The 16,617-nt window shown below is 50.4% G+C and overlaps 1 protein-coding gene across 1 annotated transcript in view; it reads left to right on the top strand.

Annotated features, from left to right (window-relative positions):
* TJP1 (tight junction protein 1) overlaps nt 1-16,617 on the top strand; it is a 145,580-nt gene that overhangs the window by 110,596 nt on the left and 18,367 nt on the right. The window contains 12 exon segments of the mRNA XM_087703978.1: nt 3,286-3,391; nt 4,503-4,653; nt 5,454-5,562; nt 5,660-5,879; nt 6,594-6,778; nt 8,229-8,324; nt 9,375-9,457; nt 10,640-10,850; nt 11,864-11,964; nt 12,641-12,994; nt 14,373-14,621; nt 15,542-16,414. Of these exon segments, the coding sequence (XP_087560104.1) occupies nt 3,286-3,391; nt 4,503-4,653; nt 5,454-5,562; nt 5,660-5,879; nt 6,594-6,778; nt 8,229-8,324; nt 9,375-9,457; nt 10,640-10,850; nt 11,864-11,964; nt 12,641-12,994; nt 14,373-14,621; nt 15,542-16,414 (2,738 nt within the window).

Raw genomic sequence — 16,617 nt, 5'->3', positions numbered from 1 at the left:
GGCAGTCCTCAACTTACGACCCCCGTTGACCCCAAAATTTCTCTTGCAAAGTGAGAGATTTGTTAAGTCAAGTTTTCCCCAACCTGGTTGATAAGTGAATCTGCCACCCCCCCCCCCCCCCGTGGACTTCGCTGATCAGAAAGGGATCACATAACCCCGGGGACATTCCAACCGTCATAACTACAAGTCAGTTGCCAAATGTCTAAATTTTGATCAGGTGACTCAGTATGAAAAAAATGGTCGCAAGTCACTTTTTTGCAATGCAGTGGTAGCCCTAATTGAACCATTGTAAGTGTGTGTGTGTGTGTGTGTGTGTGTGTGTGTGTGTGTGTGTGTGTACATAACTCCACTTATATGGAGAGGGACGCGGTGGCTCAGCGGCTAAGACGCTGAGCTTGTCGATCAGAAAGCTCGGCAGTTCAGCGGTTCGAATCCCTAGCGCCGCGTAACGGAGTGAGCTCCCGTGACTCATCCCAGCTTCTGCCAACCTAGCAGTTCGAAATCAACGTAAAAAATGCAAGTAGAAAAATAGGAACCACCTTTGGTGGGAAGGGAACAGCGTTCCGTGCGCCTCTCGGCGTTGAGTGATGCTGGCCACATGGCCACGGAGACGTCTTCGGACACCGCTGGCTCTTGGGCTTTGAAAGGGAGATGAGCAGCGCCCCCTAGAGTCGAGAACGACTGGCCCAGATGTGCGAGGGGAACCTTTCCCTTCACAAACTTTTTATGGAGGCCTGCCTGGGTGAGAAATACACACCAGGAAACTCTCCTTCTTTATTGGAAGTGGATAATTTCCAGACCCAGATTAGCGTGTTCTTAATGACGCCTAAGATTACCTCCTGGCTCCCTTCCAAACATTCCACCACATAATGACTCCTTATTTACCTCCCCGTTCCTATTATCTGCCCTCCTACTATATTTATGTGGTCTCCCACACTCCAAATTAACAGCCAGATGGTGATGGAGGAGCTTTGTAAACAGCTGTTGGAACTCCCTCCTAAGCCCCGTTGTTAATATTTCTGAATTGTGTAACGTAATGAACTTGCTTGCTGCTGCGAGGGCCCAAATGTTTTCCTTCCTGGTCTTCCACCCCGTCTGTCTTCGGTAATTATTGTGACGGCGGGTTTATTATTGAGGCGATCTAGTATCTCCGCCTTTTATCCAGCAGCTCAAGGACGCGAAGGACGTAATCGGCTGCACCTCCCAGTTGATGGGGTCCTTCGTGGTTTTCCCGCAGGCGTTTCATCACCCAGCTAGGAAACGCCATCAAGCAGCTTGTATAGAAACGAGAGAGCAAACGGCCACTCCCTGCTAGCACAGATGAGGTTATGAAGCTGGGTCATGTAACGTCAGCAAGGGGGGGGGGGAAACAAGCTCAGAGAACCCCACAGTCCTCTTCCTCCTCCTCCTCCTTTCCACAAGCTCCCCTCCCCTCTAGCCTTGATGACGTTACCTAGTTGGGCCATGAAATGTCTGTAAGAAATTAACCAAGCTCAGAGAAGACCAAGTAGGACCTTCTCCTCCTCTCTTCTAGCCCTGAACACCAAGGACGACCTCCTCTTCCTCCTCCTCCTCCTCCTCCTCCTCCTCCTCCTCCTCCTCCTCCTCCTCCTCCTCCTCCTCCTCCTCCTCCTCCTCCTCCTCCTCTTCTCCCTTCTAGCTCTGATGATGTTCCCTAGTTGGGTGATGAAACGTCTGCCACGAAACCACCAAGCTCAGAGAGTACAAAGGACTTTACAAATTCTCCCCCTCCATCCCCACTCCTTCTAGCCCTGTTGATGTTCCCTAGTTGGGTAATGTAACGTCTGCAAGAGAATAACCAAGCTCAGAGAGCACCAAGAATGCCACAGTTCCTCCCCATCCTCCTCCTTTCTAGCACTGATAAGGTTATCTAGTTGGGTAATGAAACATCTGCAAGAAAACCACCAAGCTCAGAGACCCCTCCGCTCAATCCCGAGCTACAAATATTCTCTTTTTATTGACGCCGCCTTATTTTCCTCCATCGTGAGAACTTGCCTGGGTAGTTGGGCTGAAAGGAGAAAGAGCCCAAAGCCAGCCCTCAAGGAGGACTACAATCTGGGCTCCCCCCCCCCCCGTTCCCGATCTAGCCCCCTCAACCCTAACCCCACATGGCATGCTAGATGCCTTAGCAATAGCAATAGCAGTTAGACTTATATACTGCTTCATAGGGCTTTCAGCTGAAGTGGCCTGCAGTACTGCACCCTAACCACTGCGCCATCTCAGCTCTTAGATAGATAGATAGATAGATAGATAGATAGAGAGAGAGAGAGAGAGAGAGAGAGAGAGAGAGAGAGAGAGAGAGAGAGAGAGAGAGAGGGATGGATGGATGGATGGATGGATGATAGGTAGAGATAGATAGATAGATAGATAGATAGATAGATAGATAGATAGATGATAGATAGATAGATAGATAGATAGATAGATAGATAGATAGATAGATAGATAGATAGATAGATAGATAGATAGATAGATGGATGGATGGATGATAGGTAGATAGAGATAGATAGATGGATGGATAGATAGATGGATGGATGGATGGATGGATGGATGGATGGATGGATGGATGGATGGATGGATGATAGGTAGAGATAGATAGATAGATAGATAGATAGATAGATAGATAGATAGATAGATGATAGATAGATAGATAGATGATAGATAGATAGATAGATAGATAGATAGATAGATAGATAGATAGATAGATAGATAGCAATAGCAATAGCAATAGCAATAGCACTTATATAGCGCTTCATAGGGCTTTCAGCCCTCTCTAAGCGGTTTACAGAGTCAGCATATCGCCCCCAACAATAATCTGGGTCCTCATTTCACCCACCTCGGAAGGATGGAAGGCTGAGTCAACCCTGAGCCGGTGAGATTTGAACCGCTGAACTGCAGATAACAGTCAGCTGAAGTAGCCTGCAGTGCTGCATTTAACCACAGCGCCACCTCGGCACCTTAATCCCCCCTCCCCACAGAGCCCAAAACGAAGCCACCCTAGAGAGGAAGGTCCGGGTTTGTTCTCTGAGCTTGTGGGTGGGTTTCCGAACGTTTCGTTACCAGGCTGGGTAACATCTTCAGCAGAGGTTGGGGAACGTGGCTGTCGGTGTAGTGTCCATAAGGGCTCCAGGTGTGGGTGCATGCAGAGTTCTTGTGAATTCCCGAAGGCGTAAAAGGGTGAGCTTAAAACCGCAGCCGTGTCCGAGCCTCGTTTTCACCAAAAGGGCATCCTTCATCCCGTGCAACCTTTTTGTCTTGTCCGAACAGAACCGAAGCCCGTCTATGCGCAGGCTGGACAGCCCGACGTGGACTTACCCGTCAGTCCCACCGACGGCCCCCTACCCAACTCAACGCACGAAGACGGGATGCTTCGGTAAGAGGATATTTCCACCCCGTCCCGTGTCTCGCGCCGGCTGTGAACATTGACTGATAACGCCATCGTCTTCGTGGACCACGTCCAATGGAGGGAGGATTGTTCCCTGGCCAATGATGGAGCTATTCGGACCGCTATTCTCTGGGCCTCAAATGCTAAACAAAGTCACACAAGTGTTTCAAGTCTAATTTTTATATTTGCTATATTCGTAGTTATTGAACGTTTTTTTCTTTAGACTATTATGTGCGAATCTAAATATTATATTCTCCCCTTTTTAACATAAGATGTTCCAGACTTGGGGGGGGAGGGAAATAAACAAGGGTAGGTATCCTTTATGGGGGGGACGTGGTGGCTCAGTGGCTAAGACGCTAAGCTTGTTCGGCGGTTCGAATCCCTAGCGCCGCCTAACGAGGTGAGCTCCCATGACTTGTCCCAGCTTCTGCCAACCTAGCAGTTCGAAAGCACGTGAGCATGGGCCAAGGACTGTCTGTGGTGCAGGTAGAAAAATAGGGACCACCTTTGGTGGGAAGGGAACAGCGTTCCGTGCGCCTTTGGCGTTGAGTCCTGCTGGCCACATGACCCTGGAAACATCTTCGGACAGCGCTGGCTCTTCGGCTGAAACGGAGATGAGCACCGCCCCCTAGAGTCAGGAACAACTAGCACATGTGGGTGAGGGGAGCATTTATCGGACAATGCCGGCTGGCGACTCCCCGGGGGGGAGAGCCTTCTCTGTAGCTGCACCGGCCTTGTGGAACGAGCTACCTGCTGAGATCCGGACCCTCACCACTCTCCCGGCCTTCCGTAAAGCCACCAACACCTGGCTCTTCCGGCAGGCCTGGGGCTGTTGATCAATGTCCAGCCCCACCTACACTGAATGGATGATGTGCAATTTTAATTATGTACCTTTATTTTTAAATTTTAAATGTTTTTTATCTGCCTGTAAGCCGCCCAGAGTCCCTAGGGAGTGGGCAGAATACAAATTTTTTATTAAATTGGAAATTGGAAATTCGTGGCTCTTCACAGTCAACCGACTCGTCACGATAGCCCCAAAAGGAAGAGCCGGGCCAGAGACACACCCGGCTTCCAAATCCTCCTCTTCTCCTCCTTGCAGGCCAAGCATGAAGCTCGTGAAATTCAAGAAGGGCGACAGCGTTGGCTTGAGATTGGCGGGCGGCAACGACGTTGGCATATTTGTGGCCGGTGTTTTGGAGGACAGCCCCGCGGCCAAGGAAGGCTTGGAAGAAGGCGATCAGATTCTCAGGGTAGGTGGGCAGCCCTGCTGTCACCCCAGTCCAGCTGCAACCCAGTCCAGCTGCATAGGCGGCCATCGAAGAAAACAACTGGTTGTATCTGTAGACGCAGAGAGGAGGAAAAGTATTTGCAACTCAGGGTCGTCGGATTGTGGGAGGCTCAGTGCAGCCTTGAGCTTGGTGGTTTTCTCGCAGATGTTTCGTCACCCAACTAGGGAACATCATCAGTGATAGGAGAGGGTGGTGTTTGCAGAGTGGAGGAGGAGGAAGATGTTGGTGGGAGATGCCCATCTGCCAGCCAATGTCCATCTGCCAGCCAATGTCGGCTGGCGACTCCCCGGGGGAGAGCCTTCTCTGTTGCAGCTCCAGCCCTTTGGAACGATCTCCCCGTGGAGATCCGGACCCTTACTACCCTCCCAGCCTTCCGCAAAGCCACCAAGTCCTGGCTGTTCCAGCAGGCCGGGGGGCTTGTGAAACATCCAGCCCCACGGAAATTGTGAATGTTGCGTATTTTAAAGTGTTGTCTTTGTCTATTTATCCCCCTTTCCCTTGTCTATTGTGAGCCGCCCGGAGTCCTTCGGGAGTGGGCGGCATACAAGACAACTAAACTAAACTAAGGCTAAGAATGCGCACTGGGGAGGCATCTGCAGGTGGCTGTGAAAGGCACTGTCCTATAACAGGACATCTGGAACATGACTCAGTATGACATAAGTCCAGCAAAGCTGTTTCAGAAAACTAGATGGGTGCCCAGTTGGGTTCGTTGCGTCGTCAGTGCATTTCTGTAACGTTGATGTTCCTTTTGGGGGCGCCAGGTAAACAACGTCGACTTCACCAACATCATCCGGGAAGAAGCCGTTCTCTTCTTGCTCGACCTTCCCAAAGGAGAAGAAGTCACCATCTTGGCACAGAAGAAGAAAGACGGTGAGTCAGGGGCCTTCAGGGGCCTTGGTAGATTCGCTGGACTGGCGACGGAAGCCTTCATCCTCCTCCTCCTCCTCTTCTTCTCTCTCTCTCTTAGTTTATCGGCGCATCGTGGAATCCGACGTGGGAGATTCGTTCTACATCCGGACCCACTTTGAGTACGAGAAGGAGTCTCCTTACGGGCTGAGCTTCAACAAAGGGGAAGTCTTCCGCGTGGTGGACACCCTGTACAACGGCAAGCTGGGCTCCTGGTTGGCGATCCGGATCGGCAAGAATCACAAGGAAGTGGAAAGAGGCATCATCCCCAACAAAAACAGGTGTGTTTCAGCGTTGATCCTCAAGCCAACCTCTGGCGGGGCAGCCAAAGTTGCGTTTAGAAGAACTTCAGGCTTGTATTTAAGGGTCACCAACTTTTCGGACCTCAGGGGCCACTAAATTTCTAATTTTAAATCCCACGGACCACTAATACGATCCGCCTAATGACCGGATGGGTGAGTGTGGATAGGTGGTCATGGGACTGGGTGGGCGTGGCCAACTCGATGTCACTCACGTCGAGGGGCGTCTCACAAGCCTCTACTCGCCCCTCCCCTCCCAACCCACTCCTCGCTTCCTCGCCCGGGCTCCTTAGGGCCCGCAACAGGAAGCAGTGGCTGGAGCTAAGCAGAAAAAGCATCACAAAAATCAGACACAAACCAGCACATTAGAAATGTCCCTGGTACATTTTTAATGATGTTCGCTTAAAACTTTGGTTCGGTGAGGCTTGCAAACTCGCTCCTAGGCCGATTATCTGCAGCTTTCCAATGGATATTTTTCTCCCCTCAACCAGCTTCCCAACGAACAGCAAGGGTTGGTTTCCTTTAGAGGTGATCGATTGGATCTCCTTGCCGTCCAGGGGGATTCTCAAAAGGGTTTTCTCCAACCCCATTTTTCACTTTGATTACGTTGGAGCCGGGCAGCTGTCCTCCTTGAGGTCATCAGGCCCTCCCTTTGCTGGTCCTCCATTGTTTCGTCCTCCTGTCTGTTGTGCCCAGAGCCGAACAGCTGGCCAGTGTCCAATACACCCTTCCAAAGACCGCCGGGGGGGATCGGGCGGATTTCTGGAGATTCCGAGGTCTGCGCAGCTCCAAGCGAAACCTGAGGAAAAGCCGAGAAGATCTGTCTGCCCAACCAGTCCAGACCAAGTTCCCTGCCTACGAGAGGGTGGTCCTCCGAGAAGGTGGGTTCCAAGAGTTGGAGGGGATCCTCGAGGTCATCTAGTCCAACCCCCCCCTTTGCTCAAGCAGGAGGCCCTCCCAGAATCATAGAATAGCAGAGTTGAAGGGAACCCTGGAGATCATCCAGTCCAACCCACCCCTTTGCTCAAGCAGGAGGCCCTCGCAGAATCATAGAATAGCAGAGTTGGAGGGTACCCTGGAGATCATCTAGTCCAACCCCCCCCCTTGCTCAAGCAGGAGGCCCTCCCAGAATCATAGAATAGCAGAGTTGGAGGGGACCCTGGAGATCATCTAGTCCAACCCCCCGTTTGCTCAAGCAGGAGGCCCTCCCAGAATCATAGAATAGCAGAGTTGGAGGGGACCCTGGAGATCATCTAGTCCAGTGTTTTTCAACCACTGTGCCGCGGCACACTAGTGTGCCGTGACAATAGTGTAAGGTGTGCCGTGGGAAAATTACTTTATATATAGTCAATATAGGCACAGAGTTAATTTTTTTTAACATTTTCTAATCGTGCTGTGCCTCGTGATTTTTTTCATGAAAAAAGTGTGCCTTTGCACAAAAAAGGTTGAAAAACACTGATCTAGTCCAACTTCCCCTTGCTCAAGCAGGAGGCCCTCCCAGAATCATAGAATAGCAGAGTTGGAGGGGCCCCTGGAGATCATCTAGTCCAACTTCCCCTTGCTCAAACAGAAGGCCCTCCCAGAATCATAGAATAGTAGAGTTGGAGGGTACCCTGGAGATCATCTAGTCCAACCCCCCCCCTTGCTCAAGCAGGAGGCCCTCCCAGAATCATAGAATAGCAGAGTTGGAGGGGACCCTGGAGATCATCTAGTCCAACTTCCCCTTGCTCAAACAGAAGGCCCTCCCAGAATCATAGAATAGCAGAGTTGGAGGGAACCCTGGAGATCATCTAGTCCAACCCCCCCTTGCTCAAGCAGGAGGCCCTCCCAGAATCATAGAATAGCAGAGTTGGAGGGGACCCTGGAAATCATCTAGTCCAACCCCCCCTTGCTCAACCAGGACGCCTTCCCAGAATCATAGAATAGCAGAGTTGGAGGGGACCCTGGAGATCATCTAGTCCAACCCCCCTCCCTTGCTCAAGCAGGAAATATGCTCCTCTAGGGACAATGGTGAGAAAAAGCTTGTGTTTACACAGAGGACTTCTTTCTGATCCTTGTTCAGGGACTTATTTTTCATCCTGGAAGCTTCCTAGAGAAAGTCAAGGTCAGAAGTTTGACCTCCAACCTTGATAGGACAGGGAGATTGTGACTTTGCCTCTGGGCCACATCTGTCCCTCTACTTGATGTTCTCCAAAAGGGGTTGGGGGCTCCAGATCCCTCCCATCCTCGACCAGGACAAGAGTCAAGGCCACAACCTTTCTCGCAAACCAGCACATCACTCAGGGTTTTTCTGGAGACAACTCAACTCTGATGTCGCTTTCTCCTTTCTAGCTGGATTTCTCAGGCCGGTGACCATCTTTGGACCGATTGCCGACGTTGCCCGGGAGAAGCTGGCTCGCGAGGAGCCCGACATCTATCAGATTGCCAGTAAGCATCTTCCTGCTCTCTTGAATCGGTTGCTGCTCTTCTCAGTCGAGCAAAAGACTCAATTAGCTAGGAGGAGCAATTAGGAATAGCCCTTAGACTTATATGTTGCTTTACAGCCCTCTCTAAGCCGTTTACAGAGTCAGCCACTTGCCCTCCAACAACAATCTGGGTCCTCATTTTAATGACCTCGGAAGGATGGAAAGCTGAGTCAAGCTTGAGCCAGTCAGGATCAAACTCCTGGCAATGGGCAGTGAGTTAGCCTGCAATACCTCATCCTCACCACTGGGAGGGAAGGGGAGGGAGGAAGGAATGACAGATAGCAATAGCAGTTAGACTTATATACCGCTTCATAGGCCTTTCAGGCCTCTCTAAGCGGTTTACAGAGTCAGCATATTGCCCCCAACAATCTGGGTCCTCATTTTACCCACCTCGGAAGGATGGAAGGCTGAGTCAACCCTGAACCGGTGAGATTTGAACAGCCGAACTGCAGAACTGCAGTCAGCTGAAGTAGCCTGCAGTGCTTGCATTTAACCACTGCGCCACCTCGGACAGACGGACTAGCAGTAGCGCTTAGGACATGTACCGCTTCACAGTGCTTATCTTAAGCGGTTTACAGAGTCAGCCTCTTGCCCCCAACAGCGATCTGCGTCCTCATTGTAATGATCTCGGAAGGATGGGAAGCTGAGTCAACCTCAAGCTGATCAGGATCGAACTGCTGGCAGTCGGGCAGGATTAGCCTGTAGTGCTAATGCTGCAGCCAATTCCGTGGCGTTTGTTTTGTATAACGATTATACTATATTCTATGCTGCATTCTAACCACTGCGCCACATCAGAGAGGGGAAGGACGATAGAAATAGCCCACTGTTAACAGCTGGCAGGCGTCACTTTTAACGAAGAGCGTCAACATCTGGAATAGAGGGTTTTTTTGCACCCAGAGCTTGCCCTTTTCTCCAGAGCAAGGCCCCCCGCGAAAAGGGGCATCAGACACCCGTTCAAATGTATGGTGAATAATGGATAACGTGCGCTGTCTTTTTCCCCCTCCTCCAATAGAAAGTGAGCCCAGGGATGCTGGAACCGACCAGCGAAGCTCGGGTATCATTCGCCTTCACACAATCAAACAGATAATCGACAGAGTAAGTAATTGGGGTGCTCCTGTTCCCCGTTATCCTATCCATGAGCATAATGGTACTTCCGACTCTCCTTCCTCAATCTGAAAAGGCCTCAAAATGCAGGATTACACAGCATTCATTCATCAACTTGAATTTTATTTATTTGTTTTCTTAATAGCAGGCTTTTTGCAATTTTGGTGCCTTCTAGTTCTGGGGGCAGGGCTACCTCGGTACCCATCATTCATTGGTTCCAGGAGGTGTGATGAGTACCCAAAATGATTGAGTACCAGACAAATTTTTCCCATAAAGAGTAATGTAGTGAGTCACAAGGTAGTTGACACCAACAAGTTCTCTATAGCAGATTTTTTAATTATTATTTTTTCCCTTCTACAACACCTTACAGTCCTTACATCAACATTGTTGTGTCATCATACCTTTACATGTATATAATATTTCGCTTCTATATTTACACACACTTTATACACAGTTCTATATTTATATTTATATATATATTGGGTTTTTTTTGGCTTAATTAGTTTTATTCCTGTTTTGCAGCCATTTGTACCAATGGTTCCAAATTCCATAATATTCCGACTCTTCTTTATCTTTTAATTTCAGTGTTAATTTGTCCATCTCTGCACAATCCAAAGTTTTTCTTTTATCACTAATTCGTCCGAAGGGGGTATTATTTTGTTTCCAGCATTGGGCAAATGCTATTCTAGCTGTAGTTAGCAGATATGTGTTAATATGTACTTAATTTTCTTTGTATATTTCCTTTTGATTATTCCCAGTAGAAAGATTTCGGGTTTGTATTTTTTTCTGTTCTCCTGTAATTTCTTGCACCCATTTCCAAATTTTTGTCCAATATTTTTGTGTTTCCGGGCAGATCCACCCTATGTGATAATAAATAAAAAAAGTACAAGGGACACCGACTAGTTCTAATTTGTGTGTTGAGTACCAAACAAACAACGAGGAGCGGGACAATTTTTTTGCATCAAAATTGTGTTGAGTACGAGTTTCAAAGCCGTTGAGTATCAAGGTGCCGCTGTACTTCAACTCCCAGATTTCTCAGCAAAAGCCAAACTGGTTGTGGGAGTTGAAGTCCAGAGGTCCGTGCCTTGTACCACCCTCATCCGGATGCTGCGTTTTGTCAACTGATGGGCAGATGTGCCCCGCCCCTTTCTCACCCATGTTCTCGTTTCTCAGGACAAACACGCCCTCTTAGACGTCACCCCAAATGCCGTGGACCGCCTAAATTACGCCCAGTGGTATCCCATTGTGGTGTTCTTGAACCCGGACTCCAAGCAGGGGGTAAAGACCATGAGGACGAGGCTCTGTCCAGAATCCCGGAAGAGTGCCCGGAAATTGTATGAGAGGGCTCACAAGTTGCGCAAAAACAACCATCACCTCTTTACGGGTGAGCATGCCAGGAAGAAGGGTTGGGTCGAATAAATAAAATTCCTTCCTTCCTACTCTCCTCCCTCCTTGTTTTCCTTCTTCATTTCTCCTTCCCTTCCCTCCCTCTTTCCTTCCTTCTCACTCTCCTCCTTCCTTGTTTTCCCTCTTCATTTCTCCTTCCTTCCTTTTCTCCCTCTCTTCTTCCTTCCTTATCACCCTCCTCCGTCCTTGTTTTCCTTCTTCATTTCTCCTTCCCTTCCCTCCTTCCTTCCTTCTCACTCTCCTCCTTCCTTGTTTTCCTTCTTCATTTCTTCTTCCCTCCCTCTTTCCTTCCTTCTCACTCTCCTCCCTTGTTTTCCTTCTTCATTTCTCCTTCCTTCCTTCCTTCCCTCCCTTCTTCCTTCCTTCTCACTCTCCTCCTTCCTTGTTTTCCTTCTTCATTTCTCCTTCCTTCCCTCTTTTCTTCCTTCTCACTCTCCTCCTTCCTTGTTTTCCTTCTTCATTTCTCCTTCCTTCCTTCTCACTCTCCTCCCTCCTTGTTTGCCTTCCCTCATTTCTCCTCCCTCCCTCCTTCCCTCCCTCCCTTCCTTCCTTCCTTCCAACTTCCATGTCTTTTTCTCGATGCCCATCAGCCTATTTTTAAAAAAAGTGTCCTTGAAATAATGAAATAATGTCAAACAAGCAGGTCTGGGGAAAAAGAAAGACTGAAGGTTCTCCATGAAAGCAGCCACGTTCTGCAAAGTCTCAGAATCCCTCTTTGCTCTTAAGCGAAACGCCCTAGGATTCTACTGAGGCTTGCGAGATAGGTGACAAAACCCGGAAATTTTCCCCCCAGCCCAACTTTGGAAGGGAGTTCTTTTGGGATTTCTAAGTCCAAGGTCTAAAACTCTCCAGATCAGACTCTTCTGTAGCTTCCAAGGCTTCTGGAATCGATGAAGACCTTTGAGCGCTGGGTACGAGCTGTGGCTGTGGCTTAATTTCCCGCGCCTCGCCCCCTCATTCTTGGCTCTTCCCTTCCCTGTCTTTCTTTAGCTACCATCAACTTGAATTCCTTGAATGACGGATGGTATGGAGCCCTCAAGGAAGCGATTCAACAGCAACAAAATCAGCTCGTTTGGGTGTCGGAAGGAAAGGTATGGAGATCTTCCCCGTTTGCCTGGTTTAAGTTGGTTGGGAAAGATTTGAAGGCAGCCATGTCTGAAATCAGAGTGGGCCAATTGAAGAAGAACTAACTAGGAAGTCGATACCCCAAATCCTGGGATTTGAGATGAGGGACATAGAGACTCGGTTGACCTTTATGCTCGCAAAGCTTTGGTTGATCCCTCTTGAGACTTGCATGCTTGATAGACAAGGTTTTGGGGAAATACGAGCATCTGCTCTGGTGGGCTGTCTGGATGGTAGACCCCCTGCCCCTCATGGGGGAGTTGGATGGAAGAAGAAGTTGACAATGTCTCTGATTTTCTTCTGCTGGACCCAATTTAGGAAAAGGTGGTAGGAAGCATGAGCCTAGCCAAGCTTAAACTCAACCATGTTGATGATAGCGGTGGTTCTCCAGGTTTAGATAAAGAGATTTCTCTATCTTAGAAGAGACTATTTGAACTCAGGGTTGAGTTGTGGCTTCCTTGGTCCCCTCTGAGCTTTCTCTGCCTTATTTCAAGAGATGGTCTGGAGGAAACTCAAGGCCCTTTCGAAGTTGACTCTTGCGCAACTTCCCAAGGAGAGGTAGAGTTCGGTCTCCTCTGCCGTTGAGACCAATGAGATTCCACCAGTTCTCCATTCAACCGTCCAACTCTGATGTGTCTAAAACAGGCAGATGGTACTACAAGTGATGACCTTGATCTACATGATGACCGGCTCTCCTACCTGTCGGCTCCAGGTAGCGAGTACTCCATGTACAGCACCGACAGCCGGCACACCTCCGACTACGAGGACACGGATACGGAAGGTGGAGCCTACACAGACCAAGAGCTGGACGAGACACTCAACGACGAGGTTGGGACGCCCCCGGAATCCGCCATTACGCGCTCCTCTGAACCCGTGAGAGAAGAAGCGCCGGGGGTCCATCCAGAGAACCAAACCTTTCCTCCGTACGGGTCCCAAGGCCAGGCACAGCCAAACCACAGGATTGATTCTCCGGGTTTTAAAAACAATACTGCTCAACCGGTAAGAAATGTTAGCAGAACACAAGGCCAGCAAACTTCTCCAGGTCCCACCAGCCCAGGACCACGAATGGGCACCCTTGGGTTGTTCTTAAACACTTCAGTCCCTCTTTAGTCTCTCAAAAGCATCCGTGGTGCACCAGCACTTCCAATTTTTTGGGTCGATTTTTCAGTTTCAGTCTTTACTAAGTCATCTCCCATGTTCTCCTCCTGACCTTGGTGGTGTTTTCGTAGTTACGACCGACCCAGATCCAAAGTTTTAATGGGTTCCTCTCCACCTCCCCCACATGACAACACCCCAGCAACACAACTGTATTTGGGCCAGTTTCCGAAGTGAGGCGTGGGAGGAGTCACCCATTGGTATTAACACAGCCCTTTTGCCCTGGAGACTCCTGTTTTATGATGGTTTTTGGCACCCCTAGCAAACCGTTCGCCCTTGTGGGAAAATGGAGGGGGGGGGAGATTCGGGTTAACGTCAGGGTTCCAAATAGCATCCAAAATTAAATCAGAGTCCGAGGCAAAGGATTCCTCAAAGTTCCAATTTATTAAGAGAGACATGTTGGCACATCTGGGAAAACCCGAATCTGAAAGCTTCCTGGTTTTCTCCACCCAGTTGAAAGTTCCAAGATCTTGCCCCACACCCACAAGTCCATCCCATAGTCCAATCGTCCACTGCCACGAAGACAGATTCCTCCCAGTTCCGGTCAGGTGCAGAGGTGCAGAGACAAAGGATGACCTTGGCTTTCTAGAAAGAATGTTGTTATGGCTACCTAGCATCTAACTCCTTACAATCCCCCGCTCCCATTTTCCAATCATAGAAAAGGCATAGTAGAATAATAGAAAGTGTGGCAGGCCAAAAATCCCAACAACCACGGCAGAAAAGATTGTAAAATTGGATCAGTTAATTGGCCGACCCCTTATACGCCCGTTGCAGTTTTAAGAACCACGATGCACACGTCCCTTACAGCCGTAACTCGAGGACTTCCCGTAGATCATGGTGAATTTAGCAGGGAAATGGAAGAGAATTGCTTAGCGAGAATCTGACGGGTTACCCTGTGTCTGGCCCCCGTTTCCCTTCCCTTTTCCCCACACGAAATCCACCAGAAATGCTCTTGTTTTTATTCCTGGCTGACTTAATTGTCCTTTGGAGAGAGGAATATTAACCCGTCCAGTTTCACAATCCAAAGAAAACACACACACCCAGCACACAACCCACGTAGAACATACCTCTGTCAGGATTGTGGGGTGATTATAACTAATAGCCATAAGCCGCCCAGAAATCGCCTTATGGGCGAGACAATTTAATAAAAGAATAATAATGTTTTTGATGCACTGGGAGAGTCTCAGCTTGACCGAAACCTGTTATTTTAAACACTCCGCAGAAAGCAGAGGCTTCTTCGCCCCCCTACCTTTCCCCGTCGCCTGAAACGGGGGGCCCGGCCTCTTCGATGCCCGCCGCTAACCCTTGCGTAAGCCTCCCCAATGTCAGGCTGGAGGAAGCCGGGGCACCCCCCTACAACTCGTACCAGCCACAAGCGGGGCCTCTAAGGATGGCCGGCCCCGAGGCACCCCACATAGTGCTCAGAGACCCGGAGATGCCTTCCTTACCGCCGCACCTAGATTCAACCAAGGTACCCGGGGCTGCCGCCGCGGCCTCCTACGGGGTCCGGGGGCTGCCCGTCAAAACGATCGCTTGATCGTGCCCGCTTTGCTTGCTTGCGTACTACAGCAACTCTTCACCGCTGCTTGGCCCTCTTTCCTTCCTGCCATCCGAAAGAACTTCAGGGGTGGTGGTGGTGGGGGAGAAATAATAAACCTAATTCGGGTGGGTGGGATGGAGATTGATTTGCATGCGTTCAAAGACCGATCCTCAAATCCGCGGCAACTAAAATCCCAAAATGCGTTTCGCATTTCAGCGCTTCACAGTTTGAATCATATTTTTATTTTTCGTTCCTTTGCTTGCATTGATGTGCCGTGGCTGAAGCTCCCTCCTCTTCCTTTGTTAACGCACTTTTTCAGGAAATCGCAGATAATAGTTGATAATAACGCGGGACTTTTTTTGGGGGGTGTGTTCAATTAAAAAAAATGGGTTTGGGTCGCCCCGTATTTTGATCAGCTGTGTGTGTTGGAGGGGGAGGGGATTGACCATCTCAGGACTGTTTGATTCAGAGCTTCCCTTATCAAGGGCTAAATTTTTAGGAGGGGGAGGTGGTGGTTCGTTAGGCTGATTTTGACGACCGGTTTATCCGGCCCTCCTCGCTTAGCGGCCACCATTGGATCTGGCAACTCTGTCGCGGAGGGGTGGCTGTGGTATGTAAAACCGCCACCGTGCTTTTGCCATCCTTGACTAAAAGCTTGGGAGGGTCATAAAGGTGAGGATTGGTTGCTGGGCGAGGCAGTCACTGAACGAGGACTGCCTGTCAGCTTTTGGAAACTGGCTGAGGAACTCTGGGAGTTGAAGTCCGCCAGCCTTAAACTTACCAAGGTCGGAGACCCCTGCTCCAGATGTTCAGCAATATCTGACTGCAGCAAAACTCTCTTTTCCCCCCAGATGTACCGGAAAGAGCCCTTCGTCAACGAGGACCTCCCTCGTCAGAACTTTGCCTTGAAGCAGCCAGGACAGAGACAAGAGAAGGACCCGAATCTGACCTACGAACTGCAGGGTCCCTACCCGGAGAAGCCGGCCAACCGGGATTACGAGCCCCTGGCGTACCGCTACGACTCCTCCAACTACGTGGACCCGTTCCCCCACGGCTACGACCCTCGCCTGCCCTACGAGGAGCGGGTGCCCCCTTACGAAGACCACTGGATGTACTACGAGGAGAAGCAGCCCTACCAGCCTCGGACGCCGTACGAGAGCCAGCCGCCCCGGGATTTCGACCCTCGGGCCAACGCCGAAGAGAGCGCGGCGCGCAGCGGCTACTACGCGGGCCAGCCTCACTTCGAAGACGCGCCTCCCGTGGCCTACGACAGCCGGCCCCACTATGAGCCCGGCCCCAAAGCCTTCAACCTCTCCCAGCTGAGGTACGAGGAGCCGCCTCCCCCTGGCTACGAAGTCCACGGGAGGTACAAGTCGGAGCCCCAGCCGTACTCCGCCACAGTGCCCCGCTCGCCCGAGCCGAAGCATTACTACGAGTCGCAACCGCGAGGCTACGAGCAAGCGCCCCCGCCGGGCTTCAGCGCCAAAGCAGCCCCCTACGATGCGTCCCTCGGCAGCGGGGGTGCACACCCGGCCCTCCCTCCCCAGGGCAAGCTCGAAGCCATGCCTTGCAACAGTAAAGCACTGCCCACACCACCCACCGAGGAGGAGGACGACCCGGCCATGAAGCCCCAGTCAGTGCTCACCCGGGTGAAGATGTTTGAGAACAAGCGCTCCTCCTCGTTGGAAAAGATCAAGGACTCGAACGATGTCTCGGCGGTGAAGGTAGAGTCTCGGGAGGGGTCTGGGCAGCCTCTTCCTCTCCGAATGTCTGGTGGGATTTAGAAGGGCGTTGGGGATTTGAGAAATAACACGTGGGAGGTAGTTAAAGCTCCTCTCTCTCCATCCCTCTCATTCCCATCTCCCTCCCTCCCTCCTTTTTCCTTCCTTCCTTCCTCACTCGCTCCTTCCTTCCTCTCCTCCCTCCC

Source organism: Thamnophis sirtalis, unplaced genomic scaffold (assembly GCF_051295495.1).
Source record: "Thamnophis sirtalis isolate CommonGarterSnake01/CBP01778 unplaced genomic scaffold, rThaSir2_p1.2 scaffold_2, whole genome shotgun sequence".
Taxonomy (NCBI): domain Eukaryota; kingdom Metazoa; phylum Chordata; class Lepidosauria; order Squamata; family Natricidae; genus Thamnophis; species Thamnophis sirtalis.
The sequence above is the reverse complement of the archived record's forward strand: the minus strand, read 5'-3'. Positions and strand labels throughout refer to the sequence as shown.